The sequence below is a fragment of the Saimiri boliviensis genome, chromosome 21, assembly GCF_048565385.1.
Source record: "Saimiri boliviensis isolate mSaiBol1 chromosome 21, mSaiBol1.pri, whole genome shotgun sequence".
In the NCBI taxonomy this organism is placed as follows: domain Eukaryota; kingdom Metazoa; phylum Chordata; class Mammalia; order Primates; family Cebidae; genus Saimiri; species Saimiri boliviensis.
The window spans coordinates 33,174,495-33,198,164 of record NC_133469.1 but is presented as its reverse complement, the minus strand read 5'-3'; the positions used below and the strand labels follow the sequence as shown (position 1 = coordinate 33,198,164).

Here is a 23,670-nt window from a genome sequence, read left to right as displayed (position 1 = left end):
ACTTGGCTTCCTCCAGATGGAAATTTTGAAGCCTTTTGCACTTTTATTGTACTTGTTCTTGATTGCCACATCTCATTTGGATTCCCCGGACTGATTAGAGGCACTGCCACCAGGAGAAATTTTGTCTAACCAATAGTACTTCCAGGAAGATCCTCATCCTTGAACTTTCAAGAAGCACTTGTAATTAAGCTCAGCTTTCTGAACACTAAGTGATACTTGAAAATTTCTGTGGTTTATAGCTTTGCCGAAATAGCATTTTAACTTACATGGATAAGTCTATTTAACAGAGGGCAGTCACTACTCACTTGAGTTTTTAGCCTGAAGGAAGGACAAATACCATTTACAACAGATTTGTTGGCTTAGGTAGTTGTACAAAGTTGGTGAACTTGGGGAGATTAAAATATCCTCAGTTAGGGACCAGGCTCCAGCGCAGCCTTGGGCTTGCCCTTGTATTACCTTACACAGACCTCTTTCCTCTTAAAAGTGCTGCCTTTATCCCTGTGCCAATCAGTAGACTGAATAGCATCTATATGAGCAGCTGGCTTGTTTGGTTTATGTGGGTCCCCTGCCTATACCTCTGCCTCACATCCTTCTCATCTTTGTGTCTGTCAGCTTCCTTGATTCCAAGGCTGGTTTCCTCCTTTGTTCACCTAGTCCTCATTGAGTCAAAAGGCATCTTGGAAACTAGTATAGCCTCTTTCCATATTTGGGAATTGCTTCTCCATTGACCATGACATGCTTGGACCCAGACTACGTTCAGTTACCATTTGCTGCTGCAGAAGACAACTGCTGAGAGAAAAGGTTCTTTTCACTGGAATGGCAGCCATAGTTTATTGTGTTCCTTTTTTATTGGCTAGGTAACCCCACTGCAGCTGCTGTACATCTTATTGTCTAAAGGACCATTCTCTCTTCCTGTCAGGCATGTCAGCTAGGAACCAGGCACCTCCCACTGCACCATATGCCTTCTTACTATTGGGTTGGGGAGCGCTTTCAAGGACCATAGCTAGCGGGGGATATGATGATGAATGCAGATAGCTCACAATGCCAGTCAGCCTTGTGATGCTCATGTATAGACACAGTACTTCATCTTTTAGATAGTAGCTTCCACTGCTGCGCCCATACCATGTCTGATTGCATCACTTTGAAGGCTACCCCAGACTTACGGAGGCACCCTGTTGAGTTTGAGCAATGTTGATAAGATATGGTGTGTAATAGTTGGAGTACTTTAGTGCTTGGGGTCTATGGCATAGGGCAGAAGAGATAGTAATCCAGGTGGAATGAGCAGAAGGATAAAGGTGATTGAGATATGTGTGAGGTATGTGCATATTCAGTGGTGGTGGGTATGACCAGATGCCGGACCAGATATCCCTACCCTCATAGATTCTCTCAATCTTTGTTATGAACCTAGAAAGCACTGGAGAACCTTGGATGGGAATTTGCAACCTCAAGGACCCTGAAGTTTAATTCACACTAGCCAAGAAAGCTAGGCTTGACTGACCTTTTTGGACCAAGCTTCACATTGATCTGCCTTCTGATCATGCCCATGTTACCCACCAGAGGGTGAATGAACATATTATTGTCTATTACTAGAGGGTGGGTAACAGCCCAGTGATGGCAGCTGCTTCTTTTGCAGAAAGACGAGAGGACCTTCGAGGAGGATTTATGCTTTGCTTTTTGGATGATGGAGCGGGAATGGATCCAAGTAAGTGATGAGATTATTGGTTTTTTTTGGGCGGGGTGGGGGTTTGCGACGTAACCATTTTTACAAAGTATTTATTATGTGAATTTGTTTTTCTGTTGCCTCAATGTTACATCTTTTTTTTTTTTTTTTTTTTTTTTTTTTAAATATATTTCGCCTGTAATCCCAGTACTTCGGGAGGCTGAGGCGGGTGGATCACAAGGTCAAGAGATCGAGACCATCCTGGTCAACATGGTGAAACCCCGTCTCTACTGAAAATACAAAACATTAGCTGGGCATGGTGGCGCGTGCCTGTAATCCCAGCTACTCAGGAGGCTGAGGCAGGAGAATTGCCTGAACCCAGGAGGCGGAGGTTGTGGTGAGCTGAGATCGCACCATTGCACTCCAGCCTGGGTAACAAGAGCAAAACTCCATCTCAAAATAAATAAATAAATATATTTCGCTGACTAATATGCTTAACCTCAATGTTATGTCTGAAAGATCCACCTGGGGAGTAAGAAGTCTGTTGCAACATCTCAGGCTTAATTCTACCAGTGTCTTTGCCATGTCTTGTCCTAATATGGGAGATACGATCTGAAAGGCAATCTTAAGTCAATCAGATTTCCTGACTGTTACATTGCATTTATCAGCTTGCACAACATTCTCGAGCTGAAACTACAGAGGACTCCCTAGCTGTCTTACTTCATTCTGAGAATAGAACATAGGTCACAGTGATGGAGGTACCAACAGGCCAGGCAAATCTGTGCCTCTATTTGCTTCATGGTGATGAATTTCCTCGGAGGGAGGTTTTCAGTAAACACACAGCCCTGCTTGGATTTAAAAAGGCCCAGACTTTTGACTTTGAGGACCCTGGGAAAAAAATGCAAACTTAACACTTTCTCTTGTGTTTGCCCCTTCAGGTGATGCAGCCAGTGTGATCCAGTTTGGGAAGTCGGCCAAGCGAACACCTGAGTCCACTCAGATTGGACAATATGGGAATGGGTTAAAATCGTAGGTATATTAGAGGCTTGTCACAGGGCTCAAAATCCAACAATGCTGTCCTGCTTCTCTTGGATGAAAACTTTCCTTCTCCTTGTCCCTCTATGACTATAATTCTGGAACTGGAAGAAAATCAGAAAGTGGTGGTTTTTGGAGTAGCTTACTAGCTGTTCCCAACTGAGTTTGTTCCACAGATTGAAAAGTATGAACATCCAAAACAGGACAGGAGAGGCTGTAAGTTTCTCTTGGCACTGTGTTCTAGTACTGCACCTCTCCAATTCTTATTTTTACCCTGTAGTCAAGGATGTGAGTAATTCTCTTGTGTTAGGATGTCTGAGATGATGAAGGGGTTGCTTTACTGTGCAGCAGTGTTCCCTGAGCACCTGCTGCATGTCATGTTTTGTGTCTGGTACTGGGGATCCAGGGTAAGGAAGAGAGATGTCCCAGAGGATGCCGAATATACTGCAGGGCCCTATAGCAGGGACCTATCTAATGACTGCAAATCCCATGGGACTTTTTCTTAGTCCTTGCTTCCCACTTGGTTAGTGTTTGGAATGTGTTGTTCTGGTTTTGAGTGAAGCCCCAAGAGAAAGGTTTCTATTTCTGACATGCTCACTTCCAGCTGTACATACCTTTGGATGGAATAAGATTTAGTGGAATTGGAGTTCGTGCAAATGGAGTTATGAGTCACGTTTCCAGTCTTGCTGTGGAAATCTGTTGTTTTGTGTGAGGGAGGGTGGTGGTTTGATCAGTCAGCAGCATCACTTGGTCCTCACTTGCAGTATGCTTTGGATGAGTGGAGAAGGGAGTACTTCCAAAGAAATCAGACCTGGTACCTGGACTTTGTGATTTGTGTTTCAGGGCAGGAAGCAAATGGTAATAACAGACACTTAACATCTGCCAGTCACTGTGCTATAAACTACACGAATGATCTCATTTAAGCCTCATGATGGCCCTATGAGGTTGTAGGTACTATTATTCTCATTTCCAGTTGAAGAAATTTGAGGTTTCTAGGGGTGAAGTTACTTTCCCAAAGGCATAAAAATGCCTATGTATACAGCTGGGGTAGAAACCAGGTCTTTCTGACTGCAAAATGGAGCTGCTGTCCATTTCACTTAAATGACAAGCTAAGGTTCAAATCTCACTTCACCCACTTAATTACATCTGTAAGCCTCAGCTTTCTCCTTTGTAAGTTGACATGATAATGCATACCAAGTAGGTTAAGGATTACATGCTATCACTGCTGTGAAAGCCTGGTTCCTGCCTTTATTTCTCCTCCTTTGATGTTTCCAGGACAGCTTGCTGGCTTGATTCAGTGGATCTGGGTAGGGTCTAGGAATGTTTTTCACAGAGGAAATGAATCACCTGTAATCATATAATTCTGATGCAGGTGATCTAAATCCCCCAAAACTGAGATCTCCTAGTATCAGGAGAAATCCTGACTTGATTGTAGGTCAGCCTCCTCCTACCTGGTTCTATCAGTTCTGTGGCCTCAGGCAAGCCATTTCACCTCTCTGAAAGTCTGTTTCTTAATGGCCTCAGGCAAGCCATTTCACCTCTCTGAATGCCTGTTTCTTAATCTAGAAAATGGGGATCTAATCTCTGACATTGTCCTTTACAGTGTGAGGTTCAGGAACAAATGAAATGTGACTCTGAAAAGTGGTTGGCATACTGGGAAGGAAAGTATATAGAAGATGAGAGTGTTATTAGCATATTTCAGTGGAAGACTTTTTTGTGAAAGTCCTATTGAGATGGAGCCATCTAGTGTTCAGAGTAGACAGTAAAATCATCTTGAAACCCATTCAGAAGTGGAGAAGGTGATTTGTGGGGAGAATAGGGCTGAGAAGCAAGGAAGCTAGTAGAGAAGTGGTATTTGGGGCTTTTGCTATTCAGAGGCCAAGGTCAGAAGGAAGATAGAGGAAACAAAATGAGAGTTTTTGCCAAATTAGGGCAAGGGCATGCTTTGACAGAGGGCAAGATAACGTGCCTCACTTGCTCCCATATGCTTTAGGGAAGGAGGAAGAGGTGGTCTGTGAAATTGTCAGGGCAAGGAGCATTGCCAGCACTTTGGGTACTGGAGGAGGAGAACTAGGACTTGGCAGCCCCCAGGGTATCTTTGAATAGTGTCCTGGGAGTTTTCCTGAGTGTCTGGGGAAATGGGGCATGACATTCATTTGTGTGCTTGGCATGCCATGCTGATTTGTATTTTACACAGAAGAGAGTAATGAGGCTTTCCACCTCCATCATCTCCCTGGGGTGTTATGAAGACTAATGAGATAATAGCCATAAAGCCGCAGAAGCTGCTCGGAAGAAAGGAGCTGAACAGCCCCATTGTTCGGTGGGCAGTTCTCCTGCTGGAGCTTCAGGCTTCTGCCCTGCCTTGCATTGCCTGGAAAGGCCTGTCCCTGCCTGCTCTTTAGCTGGCTTAAGGTGGCCAAACAGAGGAAGGAAGCAGTTGATTTCATTTAGACTTTTGCCTTTTGGAAATCAGCCTCGAGGCACAGTTCCCAGAAACCAGTTGCATCCAAAAGCAGGGAGCTGCCTGTGTTGTAACGAGCCTGAGGTGGCAAAACAATTCTGAGACAGGAGATGGCTCTTAATTATTGGACATGAGCTAATTACAGGCCTCCTTGAATCCTGTGGTCAATAATTAATTTTATTAGCCCCTCTGTATTGCTGCACCTTGGGTTCATACTGGTTTTTTGAGGGCTTATGAGTATAGACACTGGGCTTTTCACTTGACAGTGCTGCTGTTTGGTGAATGGAGGGGAGTTTGTGTCAGCTGAGGAAGGACACAGTGGGAACTGGGTGTGGTCAGCAGGGAATATGACGTGTTGAGGGTACCAGCTACTAAAATCTGATGGTGGTATAGTCAGAGGGCACAGCACCTCATGTGGCTGGGATGAACCCAGAGCTCAAACACAGCAGGGTTGCCCTTCAGCATTGTGGCAATAGGCAGGGAGTGAGACTAACCTGGGGCTGGTGGTCAGCAATGAGCCCGCCCTAGAAGGGTGGTGAGAGAACCCTGTATGGTGTGGTTGAGAAGGTTCTAAGTAAAGACTAAGGAGTTACAGGCCTGTGGAAAAGGAGAGCAAGGAGGGTTGGGGGTTGGAGAGAGCATAAGAGCTGTGGAACTCAGCACAGTGTCCTGGGACCTAGGGAGGCCTTTAGGAGGGCCTTCCAGCCAGGTCCAGAGAGTGGATTGATTTCTTTCGCAGATGAGCTTTTGACTCCCTGGGAAAATAACAGATTTCTGCTTTCTTTTCAGGGGCTCAATGCGCATTGGGAAGGATTTTATCCTGTTCACCAAGAAGGAAGACACCATGACCTGCCTCTTTCTGTCTCGTACCTTTCATGAGGAAGAAGGCATTGATGAAGTAGGTCCCATCCTCGTGGTCTGAATCACCAGTCCCCATTTCCTCAGTCTGCCCAGGCAGTTTTCGTAGGTGGTTTGCAATGCTAGACTCTTTGGGTTTGCAGAATTGGAGCATATTTCCCCTAATTGTTATGCAGTTAGCTGGTTAGATGAATTGGTTGAGGAGTTGAGGTAGATAACTTTAATGTGAGAGGAAGCGAGATCTCAGAGCTTTTCAGAGAATAATTGTGTATGAGAATGAGATTGTCAACTGGCAGAAATTAAGAGTTGGATTTGCAGCTCCTTTAGATCTGCTACTTGAATTCCATCTTGCAGGGAGTGTTACCATGGAGCATTGTTCTGTCAGGGGGAGTATTTTGGGCTTCCCTAACCATGTGTCTTTCCTATTTAATGGTGATTTTGTGGAATGTGCTATGAGCTCATTTTCCTTTTGAGGAAATGTATTACTCTATGTCAGAAACTATGACTCAGATACCTAGAGAGAGCCTGGGCAGGTAGTAAAGCAGGTGAGTGTATGGAGAACAGGAGGAGCTGATGCTCTGGGTCTTAACCTTGGGAGTGGCTGCTGCACAGCCCAGTGATTATTGCTATGCTGGAAGGAAGGACTAATAAATCCAGAATACTCTGAGTTTAAATCATTTTGATAATTGATTGTGTAAGCTAAATGCATGCTTGGCTGGTTCTCCCTGTGGCCTTGTGGCTCAGATATCTGCAGAGCCGTTTCTGGTGAAGTTGGTGTCCCCTCGTTGTGGGGGATCAGGGCAGTCTTGTGGCCAACCCAGCCTCAGACTGGACTCTTACCTCCTTTCCTATGTAAGACATGGAGGCCTGGGCTTGAAAGAAGGGGGCTAAGAGATTCTATAGAAAGAAATCCACAACTTGGACAGAGGCAGGTAGTTGAATTCAAACTTTTTTTTTAATTGTTGGCTCTGAGTACAGATGAATTCAAACTTTCAATTTAATTCATCTGTGTTAAATGTGTTGATTAGCTGTGATTAAATTTGTTCTGGTCCTGTTTAGATCTGAGCCTTAATCATAGCAAACTTGTTCAGGTAGGGAATGGCAGGCCTTCCATCATAATATAGCAAGCCAGTGGGTTTGTTTGCCTTTTTGGTGTGATATGTTAGTTCATTCTGCATACTTGGAGTGAGAGAAGAGTGGCAGCTGGAAAGAACGGGCTTCCCGGAGAAGTAGGACAGGAAAATATAGCCTGGGTTGGGGTTTTCAGGAATGTTTCCTGATATAGGACTAAAGATGGTGACAGGAGGGTATAGAAGTCAGTAGAAGCAGCCTGCTCAAGGCCCTGAGAGCTATGGGAGGAGACTTGGCAGTAGGGCCACCTGGAGAAAGGTGGTGGCCTTTGGAGATCAGGGAGGGCCAGGTTAGGTTTGACCTCAGGACCTTGATGAATGTGTGGGGCTTTATTAAGCAAGGGTGTGCCAGTATCAGATTCTTTTAAGAAAGTCCATGTGGCAATTGTGTGGTGATTGGGTTGAAAAGATTAAGGTATTACAGTTGAGAGGCCCAGGCTCTGTGTAGTTTGGTGGTACTTGCCCAAGGGAGGTGAGAGAAATACATGAAGTTGCCATCTCTGGGACCCACAGATTTGGTGATTGATTGATTAGTGGAAGGTGAAAGCGAAGGGGAGGAGTCATGGATTACTCACAGGTTCTGCTGTGACAGTTGGGGTGTGGGCTGTCTGGAGTTGGGAAGAATGAAGAGGGGAAGTATGCAGGGGAAGAGTATAAGTTTCTTTCGGACATACAAAGTGAAGTCTGGGTCTGGTGTATGGGGGAGGCCTGGAGGCTTCAGGATTCTTGGTCGCAAATGAGGTCACCTAATGGAGAGAATAGAGTGAGAAGAGGACCTGGGACCTAGAGCGTGCCAGTATCTAAATGTTGGAGGAGGAGAGGGAGGCCAGAGGGACAAAGGGGTAGCCAGAAAGGTAGGAAGAAAACTGGTCAAGTGGTACCATTGAAACTAAAGGAGAAGTGTTCAGGAGGGGAGGAATGGGTGCCTGTGGAAGTGAATGCCAGTGTTCAAAGTGATGCCATTTTCACCTGGGACTGCTGTGAAGAATGAGAGGCATAGTGTGAGGTACAGGTTTACAGAACACAAATGGAACTCAGTTCCCCTGGTGGAGAGGCTAGGTTGAGATTTTTTCCTTACTTGGTGCTAGAAGGTCACTATTTTGGATTGTACTCCAGTGCAAACTCAGCCAAGATTTCAAAATAAGATCATTTTAGGCTGAGGAGGAATGTGCCCAGACCAGCCCTGAGTTGAATACTTTCAGCACAAAGCTTCTTAGAAACCAGCAAAATGCCCCAGGTGCAGTGGCTCATGCCTACAATCTCAGCACTTTGGGAGGCTGAGGCAGGCGGATTATGAGGTCAGGAGTTTGAGACCGGCCTGGCCAACATGGTGAAATCCTGTCTCTACTAAAAATACAAAAATTAGCCAAGTGTGGTGGTGCATGCCTGTAATCCCAGCTACTCGGGAGTCTAAAGCAGGAGAATTGCTTGAACCAGGCAGGCAGAGGTTGCAGTGAGCTGAGATTGTACCATTCATTACACTCCAGCCTGGGTGACAAGAGCAAGACTGTCTCCCAAAAAAAAAAAAAAAACCCAGCAAAATGTCTTAGAACTCTTACCAGTTTACCACCCCAGCACTTGTTAAGATTACAGAGTCCCTTTTTCCTAAGGGTTTGAACCACTGAGGTGCCTAGCCTGGCTTGCTCTGCAGAGGAAGCCCTTCAGGCAGCTGTCTGCATGACTGCAAGGGCTTCGGCCTAGTAACCACGGAGGGAGGAGCATAGTGAGGCCTCTGGCGAAATGGCATATGAGGTTGGGTTTTCGAAGAAAGAGTAGGATTTAAAAAAAAATATCGCGTAGACATTATTAAAACTAAATTCCACATAAATGAAAGAGTGTATTGAAATATTTGTACAGTTCAGAGGATAATTTTAAAGTCGATACCTGTGTTGCTACCATCACAGACTGATATTAGAAGTGCCCTGTGTGCCCTCACCAGTTATATTTCTTGTTGTGCCCCTGAAAGAACTGCCTTCAGGTAACTTTTGTGATAATGATTTCCTTCTTTTTCACTATAGTTTGTCACCTTTGTATGCATCCTTAAATAATAGTTTCGTTTTGCTTATTTGTGAATTTTTAGACATAGACTTGTACTATACGTATTTTTTGTATCTTATTTCATATAACATTGTGTTTATGATGTTCATCCATGTTGATGCTAGTAGAGATTAGTTTGTTCCTTTGCATCACTACATAATTTTCCATTGTACAGTTTAATTTGGCCACTCTAGAATAGATATTTGAGTTATTTTTATTTTTACTTTTTTGAGATGGAGTCTTGCTCTGTCACCCAGGCTGGAGTGCAGTGGTGCCATCTCGGCTCACTGCAACCCCTGCCTCCTGGGTTCAAGTAATTATGCCTCAGCCTCCCAACTAGCCGGGGGTACAGGTGCACGCTGCCACACCTGGTTTATTTATTTGTATTTTAGTAGAGACGGGGTTTCTCTGTGTTGCCCAGGCTGGTCTCGAACTCCTAAGAGCTCAGGTGATCTGCCCGCCTTGGTCTCCCAAAGTTCTGGGATTATGGATGTGAGCCACTGTGCCTGGCCCGGGTTATTTTTCTACATGTTTACTGGTACATATGTACAAACGTTTTTCTTAGGGTAGGTATGTACCTAGGAGTGGACTTGCCGAGTTGTAGGTTATGTTATGTGTATCTGCAGATTCACTAGATAATTGCAAATATATTCCCTAGTGGTAAGAGTTTTTACCAAAATAAGAAAATGACCAGGGGCGTCCCAAGCAGGGAACTTCCCATGCAGAGACTCTAAACATATAAACCAACATATCCTGAAGGAAGTAATCGTGTGGCTGAGTCTTGGGAAGAGGCGGAAGCCCTCAAGCTCACAGAGCATCTGGTGGCTGGCTGTAGAGCTTGGGCCTCACAGCAGTATGGAGCTACAGTGTGGTGAGGGACAAGATAGATGCACATTTGGGAGGAAGGCTGTTCTGGGGCCTCCCTTAAAGTGCCTGCTCATGTTTATTCCACAGGTGATAGTCCCACTGCCCACCTGGAATGCTCGGACCCGGGAACCTGTCACAGACAATGTAGAGAAATTTGCCATTGAGACAGAACTCATCTATAAGTACTCTCCTTTTCGCACTGAGGAGGAAGTGATGACCCAATTTATGAAGATTCCTGGGGACAGCGGTAAGCAAGCTTTGAGCCTGCAGCCCCTAGAATCTGGGACCTCCAGAATCATAAGTGGTGTGGGAATGGGCCGGGGCACCTGGCAGGACAAAGGGTTTCTGTTTTTCAGGAACACTGGTGATCATCTTCAATCTCAAGCTCATGGATAATGGAGAGCCAGAGCTAGACATAATCTCAAATCCAAGAGATATCCAAATGGCAGAGACATCCCCAGAGGGCACGTGAGTGTGGCTGGGAAGGGAGGGAGGCCCTAGGACTGGTGTTGGTGCTCTCAGGAGGTGGCTTCAGGGAAAGAAGGGAGAGCACATTCCTTGGAATTCTCTTGGTGGCATCATTAGAGTTGATGGAACTGAGAGTGCCACGTCTTCTTGCTACAAGACAGAAGGATGAGTAGGACAACAGATCCTCAGCTAAGCTAATAGAAAAAGTTAATAATCCCCAATCCAACTCCTTGATTTGGCAGGAGGAGAAACTGAGTCCTAGAGTGGGGAGAGGAATTGCCCAGGGTTCTGTGGTAGGGTAGTAAAAGGGCCAGATCAGTTGCCTGTGGTGTACCCGTGCTGAGGATGTGAGAGGGGCAGGATTTGGTGCTCACACTAAGGGAGCACTGGGTCAGGGCATCAAGAGAAACCAGTACCTAACATGGAAAGGTGGAGAGCTTGCAGAGAGGATGTTGTGTCCTTGGTCAGCCCTGTTCTGGAACAGGTGACAGCACTTCTCTGTTCTTGCCCACTCCAGGAAGCCAGAGCGGCGTTCGTTCCGGGCCTATGCTGCTGTGCTGTATATTGATCCCCGGATGAGGATCTTCATCCACGGGCACAAGGTTCAGACCAAGAGGCTCTCCTGCTGCCTGTACAAGCCCAGGTAGGGGCTGGTGCACCCTGGCCTGCTGTCTCCCATGGGCCGAGGATGTGGCTGTGTTTCTCTGGGGCGTTGTTGGAGGGATGCTGTATGAGAGGCTCTGGTAGTGCTATGTTTGGGCCTTTAAGTTGCCTGTGACTGGTCACAGGGTCAGTTCTGGGTCCTAGGGGAGGGACAGATAGGCTGTGGAGGTGGCTGGATAAGCTCATTATGTGTGTGTGCCTCTGTGACAGGGAGGGTGTCCTGCCTGGCACAGTGAGCTGTCTTGAGTTGCTCGGCTTTAGGACCAAGGGGCCTTTAGACACTACATAGGAAAGTAATGGCTTTGGCTTATTCCTGAGGTTTGTTTCTGCTTTAGGATGAATGACACCCCCGGCGAATAGTTAGGTTGCTTATCAAAGACAGAGCAGTAGGCTAAGGGCAAGTGGAATTAGGAATTGCGTCTTTTTGCTGAATTGAGCTTGGATTTGTCTTATCAAAAGGGGCCAGGAAAGCACAGCTTGGGAGGAGGCAGGAAGGCAGGATGCTTCCTGTGCTTGGGTGTGCCACCTGCCCCACTGCTGCGCGGGCCCTCAGCTTGCTTTTTCCACTGATCAGGATGTACAAGTACACGTCAAGCCGTTTCAAGACCCGTGCGGAGCAGGAGGTGAAGAAAGCAGAGCACGTAGCAAGGATTGGTAATGCCACTCCCGGTGCAGGAGTAGGGTGCGGGGGCATCTGGGGTATGCTGCTTGTGGCCAAAGTGGGGTTCCAGGGAAAGGCTGAGTCCACCATTCAGGAACAAGGCTGTTCTCCTGAAGCATAGTTCAGTTGTTCCTTTTCAACCCCTTCCTCCACATGCCAACTCCCTCAGCATTTCTTCTTTCTAGAATCCAGTTTCTCTTCAGCCATTTATAGGGCCTAAAAGTATCAACTCTGGCTTTCCCTGATTGAAGAATCCCACTCAGACCTCTGGCCCAAATACTTGTAAAATTGCTTTTTCTGACTTCAGGGCAAAAATCTCAGGGTCTCTCACGCTGTTTAAGGGCTTCTCAGGGTTTCTTGGCTGCTTGTTGGCGAGTGATTGGCTGAAGACTTCTTTAGCTTCTAGCTCATGCTGAGGGTTTAACTGCTTGCCTTGGGTGTTTTTTTTTAACCTGTTCTGGTTCATTTGTAAAGTTTCCTTGGGGCCTCCATGATGGGTTTGGATGCCAGATTTTCCTTCTGGAACTGACTGCAGTCCAGGCACAGAGGCTGCCCTCACATTGCTCGCCAGCTGTAGCTCCCCGTTGGCTCTCCTTTTCCTTGGTGGTATACACACTTCTTGTCCAGCAGGGACTGCACTGTGGATCCAGGAGGGATGACCAAGAGTTTTCAACCTTTGCATTCCTTACCATGTTCTCCTCTGGGTTTCAGCTGAAGAGAAGGCACGGGAGGCGGAGAGCAAAGCTCGGACATTAGAAGTACGCCTAGGTGGAGACCTCACGCGGGACTCCAGGGTAAGGCCCTGGCCCAGGCGACTGTTCTCCAGCGTTTCTGGCGTTAGAAGCCCGTATCTGCTGGGCGCGGTGATCACACCTGTAATCCCAGAACTTTGGGAGGCTGAGGCAGGCGGATCACCTGAGATCAGGTGTTTGAGACCAGCCTGATCAATATGGTGAAACCCTGCTTTAAAAAAAGAAGCCCATGTCCTGTGAGCCTGGTCAAGTAAAACACAGATTTCGAGTTCGTTTTCTGTAGAAAGAAGTAGATTTCCAGGTGTAGTTTTATATCTTTGAGATTAACTGAGAAGTTTTTGATGTAATGTTTTACTATTCCCTGCTGTGGCCCAGAGTGTCTTCTCCCCTACCCTGATGCAAATGTGTGTGCAGGTGATGTTGCGACAGGTCCAGAACACAGCCATCACTCTGCGCAGAGAAGCTGATGTCAAGAAGAGGATCAAGGAGGCCAAGCAGCGGTGAGTGCCAGGCCTGGCCTTGGATCTTTTAAAATGAGGTAGCTTTTGGACTGATTATTGACAGGTTGCTATTCTGTCACCAAGACTGCTTTGATTAACATTTTGATGCTAAATGCTTGTCAGATGCCCCCTTGCAGGACGGAGGTCTTAACCTGAACTCTTAGCTCTTTCTTGAGTCAAAAAAGGACAGGGCGGGGCTGACACCTCTGATAGAGCGCCGAACCATCCTCTGGCACTGTCTTACTTTTTCTTCCCCTTTTCTTTCTTTTCATTTAAAGGATGTATAAAATGCTCATTGTATAAAACTTGAAAAACATAAAATGTTTAAGGAGTAACATTTTAAAACTCCCTTATACTTCTGCCACCTCATGATACTACCCTATTTTTTATGTTACATATATATTTTTTCACATTCATTTTCTCCCTCACTGGTTATGTATGTAGAATAATGCTGGAGATTGAGTGTTGTATCTTTTTCATTTAGAGCCAGCATTTGTCCTGGATTATTAAGTTACCTGCTTGTCCCATCTCCATGTCTGGAGTCACTTTGGACTCTGTGGTTTGATTTACTGTTTTGCCTCTTGGCCTCCTTGGCGCACGCATGGGTTTCAGGTGTCTTCTGTCCAAGTCAGTCCACTACTCATCCATCTGCTTTTTAGCTCCCATATTTTGTTGACAGTAATCACATAATGGTATCTTCTTGCACATGCTTATTGTTCTTGTGAATTTTTGCTTTTTAAAATAATACTAATTTACTGTCATACTAGTGGAATTTTGGGGAAGTTATGACGATATGCTGGTGTTTATTCCACCATATAACTGTCTTTGCACAGATTTGCAGCAGCTTCATGATAACCCATTCATATTTAAATACATTCTTGTTACCAAAAAGTCAAACTCATTTTTTTTTTTTTTTTTTTTTTGGAGATGGAGTTTCGCTCTTGTTACCCAGGCTGGAGTGCAATGGCGCGATCTCGGCTCACCGCAACCTCTGCCTCCTGGGTTCAGGCAATTCTGCCTCAGCCTCCTGAGTAGCTGGGATTACAGGCACACGCCACCATGCCCAGCTAATTTTTTTTGTATTTTAGTAGAGATGGGGTTTCACCATGTTGACCAGGATGGTCTCGATCTCTTGACCATGTGATCCACCCGCCTCGGCCTCCCAAAGTGCTGGGATTACAGGCGTGAGCCACTGCACCCGGCCCAAACTCATGTTTTTAATTAGGAATGCTTGAGTTGTTGTGCGGCGCATGTCCGTATCAAGTCTAACAGGCTACACATCGAATAGAGATAGAAAACTTTTGGCTTAACATGTCTCAAGTTTAAGCTTAAGCTTAACACATCTTAAACACCATGGTGCTTGTGTGCTTATGTGTAGATCTGCTTGAATTTTTTTGTCTTCTTAGAGCACTTAAAGAACCAAAGGAACTGAATTTTGTTTTTGGGGTCAACATTGAACACCGGGACCTAGATGGCATGTTCATCTACAACTGTAGCCGGCTGATCAAGATGTATGAGAAAGTGGGCCCACAGCTGGAAGGGGGCATGTGAGTACTACACATGGAGAGCTGTCTAGCCCAAGATAGTTGCAGAAGGGTGTTGGCCAGTGGGGTGACAGAGCTATGTTCTCTTTCTCCCTGCAGGGCATGCGGTGGGGTTGTTGGGGTTGTTGATGTGCCCTACTTAGTCCTGGAGCCTACACACAACAAACAGGACTTTGCTGATGCCAAGGAGTACCGGCACCTGCTCCGAGCAATGGGGGAGCACCTGGCACAGTATTGGAAGGACATTGCCATTGGTAATGGGGCTGAGCTGCTGGGCCTCTGCCTTTTTCTTCACATGAATGTAGGTAGAGAGAAAGGCTGGCTCCAAACATGGAGCCACCTCACGATGGACCCATGGAGCCATCTAACATGATGTATGGGTGTTTGCCTTCCAGCCCAGCGGGGAATCATCAAGTTCTGGGATGAGTTTGGCTACCTGTCTGCCAACTGGAACCAGCCCCCATCCAGCGAGCTGCGTTACAAACGCCGGAGAGCTATGGAAATCCCCACCACCATCCAGTGTGGTGAGTTGGGTGGTTGGACCCTCCTGATTCATTTCCATCAGCTTATGACCCTCTTATCTCTACCTTCATGCCAGCCTCCTGACTTGACTGACATTCACAGACTTACAGTCCCACTAGGGATTCAAGTCTTTTTGGTGATGGCCCTGTGAGCTCAGTCTTGAGGCTTTGCTGAGTTCCACCTGTTTCTCTTGAGTGAGAAAGAAGGTCATCTGACCTCCCAGGTCTCTCCGGCTGCAGCCAGGCCAGGCTCACTCAGTTTGGTACCACATGGTTTCTGGTGTGTGTGTGGATGACTGAGCCAGAATCCTGATAGAGGAGGGAGATGGGCTGGGGGTGTCAAGAGTCCACCATATTAAGTTTCCATCCTGGAGTCAATGTCCCTGAGAAGAATTAGCATTTTCTAAGAACAGGCAGAGTTGGAGCCCGAGTGAAGGTCTTTGCCTACAAAGTCTGGGGTATCTTTGCGGTGGGCCTGTGAGGAGACCAGATTACAGATAGAGTTGGTGGGGTTGGCTGATGTGTGTGGGTTTTTTGTTCTCTGTAGATTTGTGTCTGAAGTGGAGAACCCTCCCCTTCCAGCTGAGTTCTGTGGAAAAAGATTACCCTGACACCTGGGTTTGCTCCATGAACCCTGATCCTGAACAGGACCGGTGAGAACATTCTCTGACAAGGGACTGTGGGTACTTTTCTCTCCTGTCCCTCACTGTTCTCTCTACTCTTGGGATAAATAACTCATTGTGTTTCTTGAGGTCAGTGCACATATCCTTACATCTCTGTTTTGCTGCACCTAGTAAGTGCCCAAGAAATAAGAATAGATATATGTCCTGCAGTACATATGATTAATTCTATGCATTAGGAACTCTGAGGTGGTTGCTCTTGTGGCAGACAGGGCAGGTTGGTTGAAGAGAAAGGTCCTTGCCCAGCCTGGGGCTCCGTTTGCCATGTCCTCCCTAGTACTTCCTCTCTACAGGTGTGAGGCTTCTGAACAGAAGCAGAAGGTTCCCCTAGGAACATTCAGAAAGGACATGAAGACACAGGAAGAAAAGCAGAAACAACTGACAGAGAAAATTCGCCAGCAGCAGGAGAAGCTGGAGGCCCTTCAGGTACGTGGGTCATAGTCAGTGGGCAAAGCCAGCCTTTGTCAGGCTCTGCATGGGAACAGGAACCTTCAGTAGCTTTCCTGTTTCTTCAGGCTCAGTTTTACCCTCCACTCACCTGTGTGTGTTTACCAAAGCTTTCCAACCCCAACCTCCAGGTCCTCGTGCACTGTTTTCCAACAGTGTTATTTTAAGAATAATATCTTGCTTATTCTTAAAGAAAAGTTACTTACATACTTCACAGTTGTCCAATTCATTTAGAATGTATAAAACTTTAGAAAATAAAAATTCTGCCTTAGAGGTAACCATCATTAATCGTACATCCTTCCAATTTGTCATAAATGCATGAATACCTATGCATAATATACATAAATATATATATTTCTTAATAGAAATAGGGAGATCATGCCATATGTATATTTTATGTTAATACATTTTTTTAGTGCATAATTGTTTTGATGATTTTCTAGAAGTGAAATTAAAGGACTTAACAGGGCCATTGTAAATTTATTTGGCTTTTTGCAACTATTTATAAACTATCCTCCAGAGATGTGTTAATTTCTATTATTTACCAGCAGTATATGAGAGTATTATTTTTAAATGTTGTTGCAAATTTGATAGGCAAAGATATGTGTTTTATAATTTAATTTCTTTAATATGTCTAAGATTGTATAACTTTTCATGTGTCCACTTATGTTTCTTTTAGACTTTGCTTATTCACTTAAATTTTTATTTTTGTCTTTTTTTTTCTAGATGTGTCTGTGACATCAACTCTTTATCATATTTATTACAAAATCATTTCCATTTCTGGCTTCTGTGTCTGTGCAGATGTGCTCTCACTAATTCATGATGTCTTAACGCATGCCTCCCTAGCTGCTAAATCCCACCTGTCCTTTCTGGCTTCATCCAAATTTTCCCCATCCATGGGGCCCTTCCCACCTTTTTGGATTCCTTTTATAGGAATTTAGTCCATTGACACTTTTTCCTGTAATTTGCTGATAGTTGAGTATTTATGTATTTTGTGTGTCTCCAATGAGAAAATAGGAGTTTTATAAGAGTAGGACTGTGGCTCAACTATTTTATTTGTCCCCTGCTCCAGACACTATCCAAAAGGTTTGCTCAAGTATACTAAAATATGCAAACAACTTCATCCTGATTGTTTGCCTTACAGAAAACCACCCCCATCCGCTCCCAAGCAGACCTGAAGAAATTGCCCTTGGAAGTGACCACTAGACCTTCCACTGAGGTGAAGTCCAAGGGCAAGGGAGGGGCTTTTCCTCAGGTATCGCATGCTAGGATCAGTGTTCTCACTCTCTGTGGGCCTTTTTTTTTAAGGAACCTGCACGTAGACCTCAGCGTCCTCGGTCACCCCCTTTACCTGCTGTGATCAGGAATGCCCCCAGCAGACCCCCTTGTCTGCCAACTCCTAGACCAGCCAGCCAGCCACGAAAGGCTCCTGTCATCAGCAGTGCCCCAAAGCCCCCTGCTTTGGCAGCCCGGGAGGAGGCCAGCACATCCAGGCTGCTCCAGCCACCTGAGGTACCCCGAAAGCCTGTCAACACTCTCGTCAAGACTGTATCCCGACCTGCCCCTTTGGTGCAGCAACTGTCACCATCTTTACTGCCCAATTCCAAGAGCTCTCGGGAGGTCCCTTCTCCCAAAGTCATCAAGAATCCAGTGGTGAAGAAGGCAGAGCCACCCATCAAACTCTCCCCGGTGAGAAGCTTATCCTCCTTGATCTCCCAGCCCAGTGTCAGTGGTGTAGGAATGGAATTGTGCAGTGTCATAGCTGTACAGGGGGAGTCTTGGGAAGATAGTCTGGATCTAAAACTTTTGCTGCTGCCCCTGAGGAGGGGACACCTTGATAGCTGAACGAGCTTGTCCAAGGCCATAGAACACATTGGTTGCTTGTACAGTGAGCTCTTCACTGTTCCCTCCGAGTTTTGGTCTGCCACAAACTCGAGTCACCTCCACTGGCTCTTGAAGTATGAGTATAGGTTGGTCTTCTGGTGACAGCCTGAGTGAGCTACAGCAGTGGTCAGTGGTTCTTGGGGAGGTTAACAGCTGACTGGCCAGGCTGACTAAAGTGGGAAGGGAATTGAGAAGCTTCCCCTATGACAGCTTTGAGCAAAGATCCTCATAGCACAGGGGCCAGCAGGTTGCCTGTGTACATTCCAAGTAATGTGAGGCAGAGATTGCAGGGAGTACAAGCTCCTCTTGGAACAGCTCCTTTAGGCTAGATGAAATCTTCCGCCTCCTTAGAGGCTGAACAGGGCCCCTCACATTCTCACGCTACACTTGATCTAGGCTACCCCTAGTCGAAAGCGGAGTGTTGCAGTTTCTGATGAGGAAGAAGTTGAGGAAGAAGCTGAGAGGAGGAAGGAGAGGTGCAAGCGGGGCAGATTTGTTGTGAAGGAGGAAAAGAAGGACTCAAATGAGGTGAGTGGTTGAGGTGGGGTTCTCAGAGCCTCCCCCTCTAGGGCCTGCACCCCTCACCAGCAGTCTGCACCAGCTCTGTTTGTATTCATGGCATGAGCCTTCCAGAAGCCTAGTGATCTCTCAAGGACCCTCAGTCACAGAAATGACTAAACATGGTGCCAGTTAGGGTCTTGGGTAAGACTGGCTTCTGGATTAATCATGGGCCTGAAATCATACAGACGTACATCAGTGGGGCTTGAAACACATTATGTCCCTAAAGGTGGCAGAAGGGTAGGTACCTTGGACAGTGATTTTAGAGTGTGGCTCTCAGTGGGGCTTGGTGATTTAAACTGTAGCATAGGAAATCATAAAGATGATGGCTGATGACCCCAGGTGGTCAGTAAGGCACAAGTCTGCTCTTGAGGGGCACTGAAGTGCCTCTAAAAGACTGCTCTCCACTCAGCTTTCAGACAGTGCTGGGGAAGAGGACTCTGCCGACCTCAAGAGAGCTCAGAAAGGTGAGTTGGGGGAATGACTTGGCAGCCTGTGGTGGGGAGGGGAAGTGGAGCCCTTACCAGCAGCATTTTACCAAAGGCTCGTGGAATCTTTCCTGGGTTGGGCTCTTGTGCAGCAGTGGATCCAAGTCTAATTCCAAGCAGAATTCTGAAGGGATCACCCCTTTGTGGTTATTTTTAACACTAATTCTTTGGTGTTCACTCCTGGTGGTCACTCGTTCTGCTCTTTGCACCGTCATGACAGATGAGAAGAGACAATGGTGGCTGGTCCCTGGTCTGTGTCCCTGGTGTAGTGGAGGCAAGCACCTAGTGTTCCTGTCCTCCAAACCCTGGGGACTGTCTTTCTCAATGTGGCCTGGGTTGAGTGAGGGATTCTAGGCTAGTTTTCTGACTTGCACCTCTCTCTACATTGTCAGATAAAGGGCTGCACGTGGAGGTACGTGTGAATAGGGAGTGGTACACAGGCCGTGTCACAGCCGTGGAGGTGGCCAAGCATGTGGTGCGGTGGAAGGTGAAGTTTGACTACGTACCCACAGACACAACACCGAGAGACCGCTGGTAATGCCCCAGTCAGGGAGAACCAGTAGTTCTCTGGAGGAGGCATCCCCAGCCTCCGTGTTAGCAGCCCATCCTGGGAGCCCGGGTCAGACATAAGCTGTGTCTTCCACAGGGTGGAGAAAGGCAGTGACGATGTGCGGCTGATGAAACCCCCTTCTCCGGAATATCAGAGCCTTGACACGCAGCAGGAGGGCAGGGAGGAAGAGGAGGCCACTGTGGCCCAGCAGGCCATAGCCATGGCAGAGCCCTCCACTTCCGAATGCCTCCGCATCGAGCCTGACACCACCGCCCTGAGCACCAATCACGAGACCATCGACCTGCTCGTTCAGATCCTCCGGTACCTGTTTTTTGTCTTCCCACTCCAGGGCCAGCAGCTTTCCACTTCCTCCATGCTATTCTGAATTCCTGTCCCTGCCTTCTTTAGGAATTGTTTACGGTACTTCCTGCCTCCAAGTTTCCCCATCTCCAAGAAGCAGCTGAGTGCTATGAATTCAGATGAGCTAATATCTTTTCCTCTGGTGAGTCTGGCCTGACCTTCGATTCCATGCTCTTCGTTCCCCCACCCACGCCCCTGCATTTGTTGTAACTGTTGTGATTGTGATTGTTATGCCTGTTGCAGCTGCTAGCTCTCAGCTGTGTGTTCCATCTCAGCCAGCCTCTCTTCTGCTGAAAGGAGAGAGGAGACTTTATAATGTGGAAAAAAAATTGGCTTAGATGGATATGACTCTGGTGTGCAGAAAGCCAACCCCTTCCCACCACAGGTGCTAGGAGTTGAGTCATCCCTTAGGGACAGCAGGTGTAATTTGAGATTTTATGACAAGAATACTCCCTTTCCTCTCCTCCAGCAGAGGGAGTAAACCTGTCCCGGGCAACAGTGAAGAGCTGAGGCTCAAAGTGCAGAAAACTTGACTCTCAGAGGGTGGTAAAGAGAAGCTTGTGATGTGTGGACATAAGCACTGGGTCTTAACTCAGCAAATGCTAAAGGGGTGCCTTGCCCGAGCAGGTGACTGCTGAACCTCATAGTGAGCAGCAAGAGAGTCTTGCCTTCAAGTGGCTCAAGATTCAGTAGAGACTGAGTTGTAAACCAGGTAGCTGGATATGAGGGCAGGATCAGTGAGTGCTGAGAAAGTGGCTAGAAAGGCTGTGGAGGGTTGTGGCGGCCTCAGGGGCAGAGAAAGCAACTGAGTCAGAAGAAAATGTACATTTTGGCCTGCCTGTATAAGTGAAAAGGAGTGTTTGATGTGGGGACTTTTGTGAGCAAAGGCTCTGGGGGAGGGGTCAGGGCAGCAGGCTGTGTGATGAGCATTTAGGGCAGAGGGGCCTGAAAGCCAGGATCTGATGTTTTTGAGCTGCAGAAACTGTCATTCAAACCATGTCTAGGGCAGAGGTCAACACATTTTTTCTGTAGAGGGCCAGTTGGCAAGCAATTTTAGGTTCATAGGCTATACAGTCTCTGTGGCAAAGCCGTTATAGCATGAAAGCAGCCACAGACATGTAAATGGATGTGATGTGTTCCAATGAAGCTTTTTTACAAAAACAGTTGGCAGGCTGATTTGGCCCGGGGGCTGTAAGTCTGCTGCCCCTGCCCCTAAGAGGGTAATTTGGGTAGCAGCATGTTTGGGTAGGATGGGTGCATAGGAGATGCAGGGGCAAGACGGCTGGTCCTATGTAAAAGGTCAGAGGTAAAAGAATGGGAACAGGAGCCAGCGTGGTGGCAGTGGGCTTGGGGGTGAAAAGGCTGTGTCAGAGGTCAGCAGACTGATTCATAGATTGTAGGCAAGTGACTCGGGCCTGTGGGAATTGGAAGTTGATGACAAAGCTATTAACTAGGAGAGAAAAAATGGGTGAATGCAACAAAGGTGATGAGTGGAGGTTTGTGTGGTGCAGGAAGTGCCCTTACTACCATTCCAGTGATGTGCAGTGTGCAGGTAAGGATTAGGGACTGGCACTTGGTGGGGGAGACCAGGGTTGGAGATGGGGCCCTGGGAATTGTCCACATCAAGTGGGATGATTTTTCTATGATAGGTATAGCTAAGTTTTCTAGGAAAGAGATTCTAGAGAAAAGATGACTGGAATAGAAACTGCAGGATTAGTATATTCAAGATGTTGGGTACTCATGGGGCAGTTGTGTGCTTGAAGTTTGCCAGAGATAAAAACATGGAGTTTGTCATTATTCTATTTTTTAAAAGTGAAATGAAGCAGGAATTTAAGAAACTAAGGCTCAGAGAGGTAAAGAGTCTGTTGGTCAGTGAGAGAGCCCAGATTTGAACCCAGGTACTTCTTAGGACTTGCTCTGCTCATGATGCAAGGTATGAGGGGGGTGTGCTCGGTGAGGGAGCTGGAAGGTGTAGAAATCACAGCTACTTCACAGAAAGATCCACACTTCAATTTTTGTTCTTGTTTAGGCTGCAGGTGCTCTCTGCAGATCCCAGGAGGAAAAGCAGCTAAAAGGGTGGGTGGGTTGGCCTGGCATCTTCTTGTCAGATATGTTGGTTTTGGCTTAAAGTTATTGCTAAAAGTACAGCAGGATCTCTGCAGTGGGCTTGACTGCTTGGGCCCAAAACAAAGTCAGCATGAGCATCTAAAAATAGTATATTAGGCTGGGTGTGGAGGCTCAGCCAGGTGGATCACTTGAGGCCAGGAGTTTGAGACCAGCCTGGCCAACATGGTGAAACCCCATCTCTACTAAAACAAGCAAAAAATATTAGCCAGATGTGGGGTACACACCTGTAATCCCAGCTACTTGGGAGGCAGAGGCATGAGAATTGCTTGAACCTGGGAGGTAGAGGTTGCAGTGAGCCAAAATTGTGCTACTGCACTCAGCCTAGGTGACAGAGTGAGACTATGTCAAAAAAAAAAAAAAAAAAAATTAGCTTCTTTTTGTACAAGAAGGAATAATACCAGTGTCTCAGCTTTGTCCTGCTAAAAACAAAGTCTAATGTTCATTATGTCCTTGTCAGTCTGTAAATGTCCTTTATCCATATGAATCAGGAGTTCCATAGAGCTTCAGGAGCCTTGCATATTAGATTCAAGTATCATTTTTTCAAAGAAATTAATGTAACAATTGCATGTGAATCTACAATTACCTCAAAATAATTAAGGAAAAATTATTACAAATCATGTCCGCTTTCAAGATGTTACATACTGAATTTTAATACTTTGGAGATTGAGCCAGCATTTATTTTGTGCTGCCAAGGCAATTATTGTTTTGTGTAGAACTAGAAGTTTCTCTTGCTATATTGGTTTAGTAGGATAAGGTGAATGACACAGTTAAATACTTTTCAGTAACAAGCAATAGCATCTCCAGGCTAGGTAGCTCATGCATCTTTACAGAAGTAAACACTAGCCAGCTAGCATTTGCTGGTTGTGGGTTTGTGTTCATCACAGTGGGCTCATCATTCTCAATGTTTTAGGAGAAAGTCATGTAAATTTGAACCTAGAGAGATACTTGCATTGCTTTTCTCACCGAGATTCCATGTCACATTTCATTTGAAACAAGTATTCTGCTCCCTTTTACAAGTTTGAAAAGCCACTAGAAAAACTGCTTGTTTCCTTTCCTACCTCACCCCCTGGAGGTTTCAGGTACTCAGGAAAATAGTAAAAAGCTCTGATGTACAGAAATATATACTACTACACAAATCTGGAGATATCTGCTATTGCTTGGTAGGTGGAAAGAGAACTGACTTGTGTGCTGACATTGTTGGTTAGGTCTTAGAAAGGGCCATAGCAGTCAGACAGGTTATGATTAAGCATGTAAGAGTGATTCTGTCCTCCTTTTTTTTGCCACTTGGAATGGTAAGAATCACCCCTCGTATGTCTTCACGGTCTGCTGTCTGAGTGCTTTACCTGTGTGCTAAGTATCTTCATCCTTTTGTGGCAGCCTCATAAGATAGGCATTGATGTCTCTCTACTTTAGATGTAG

At 46.2% G+C, this 23,670-nt stretch overlaps 1 protein-coding gene across 2 annotated transcripts in view; it reads left to right on the top strand.

Moving 5' to 3' along the window:
• Positions 1–23,670, top strand: part of MORC2 (MORC family CW-type zinc finger 2) — a 42,703-nt gene that overhangs the window by 17,291 nt on the left and 1,742 nt on the right. For both annotated transcript variants that reach the window (XM_010349133.3, XM_003938434.4), the window contains exons 4-24: positions 1,634–1,702; positions 2,599–2,689; positions 5,946–6,054; positions 10,136–10,295; positions 10,405–10,516; positions 11,034–11,159; positions 11,754–11,833; positions 12,552–12,634; positions 13,007–13,092; positions 14,499–14,639; positions 14,736–14,890; positions 15,032–15,160; positions 15,705–15,810; positions 16,131–16,263; positions 17,429–17,503; positions 17,593–17,973; positions 18,565–18,696; positions 19,139–19,193; positions 19,607–19,748; positions 19,861–20,085; positions 20,173–20,266. In XM_010349133.3, the coding sequence (XP_010347435.1) occupies positions 1,634–1,702; positions 2,599–2,689; positions 5,946–6,054; positions 10,136–10,295; positions 10,405–10,516; positions 11,034–11,159; positions 11,754–11,833; positions 12,552–12,634; positions 13,007–13,092; positions 14,499–14,639; positions 14,736–14,890; positions 15,032–15,160; positions 15,705–15,810; positions 16,131–16,263; positions 17,429–17,503; positions 17,593–17,973; positions 18,565–18,696; positions 19,139–19,193; positions 19,607–19,748; positions 19,861–20,085; positions 20,173–20,266 (2,684 nt within the window). The remainder of the gene's footprint in view (positions 1–1,633; positions 1,703–2,598; positions 2,690–5,945; positions 6,055–10,135; positions 10,296–10,404; positions 10,517–11,033; positions 11,160–11,753; positions 11,834–12,551; positions 12,635–13,006; positions 13,093–14,498; positions 14,640–14,735; positions 14,891–15,031; positions 15,161–15,704; positions 15,811–16,130; positions 16,264–17,428; positions 17,504–17,592; positions 17,974–18,564; positions 18,697–19,138; positions 19,194–19,606; positions 19,749–19,860; positions 20,086–20,172; positions 20,267–23,670) is intronic.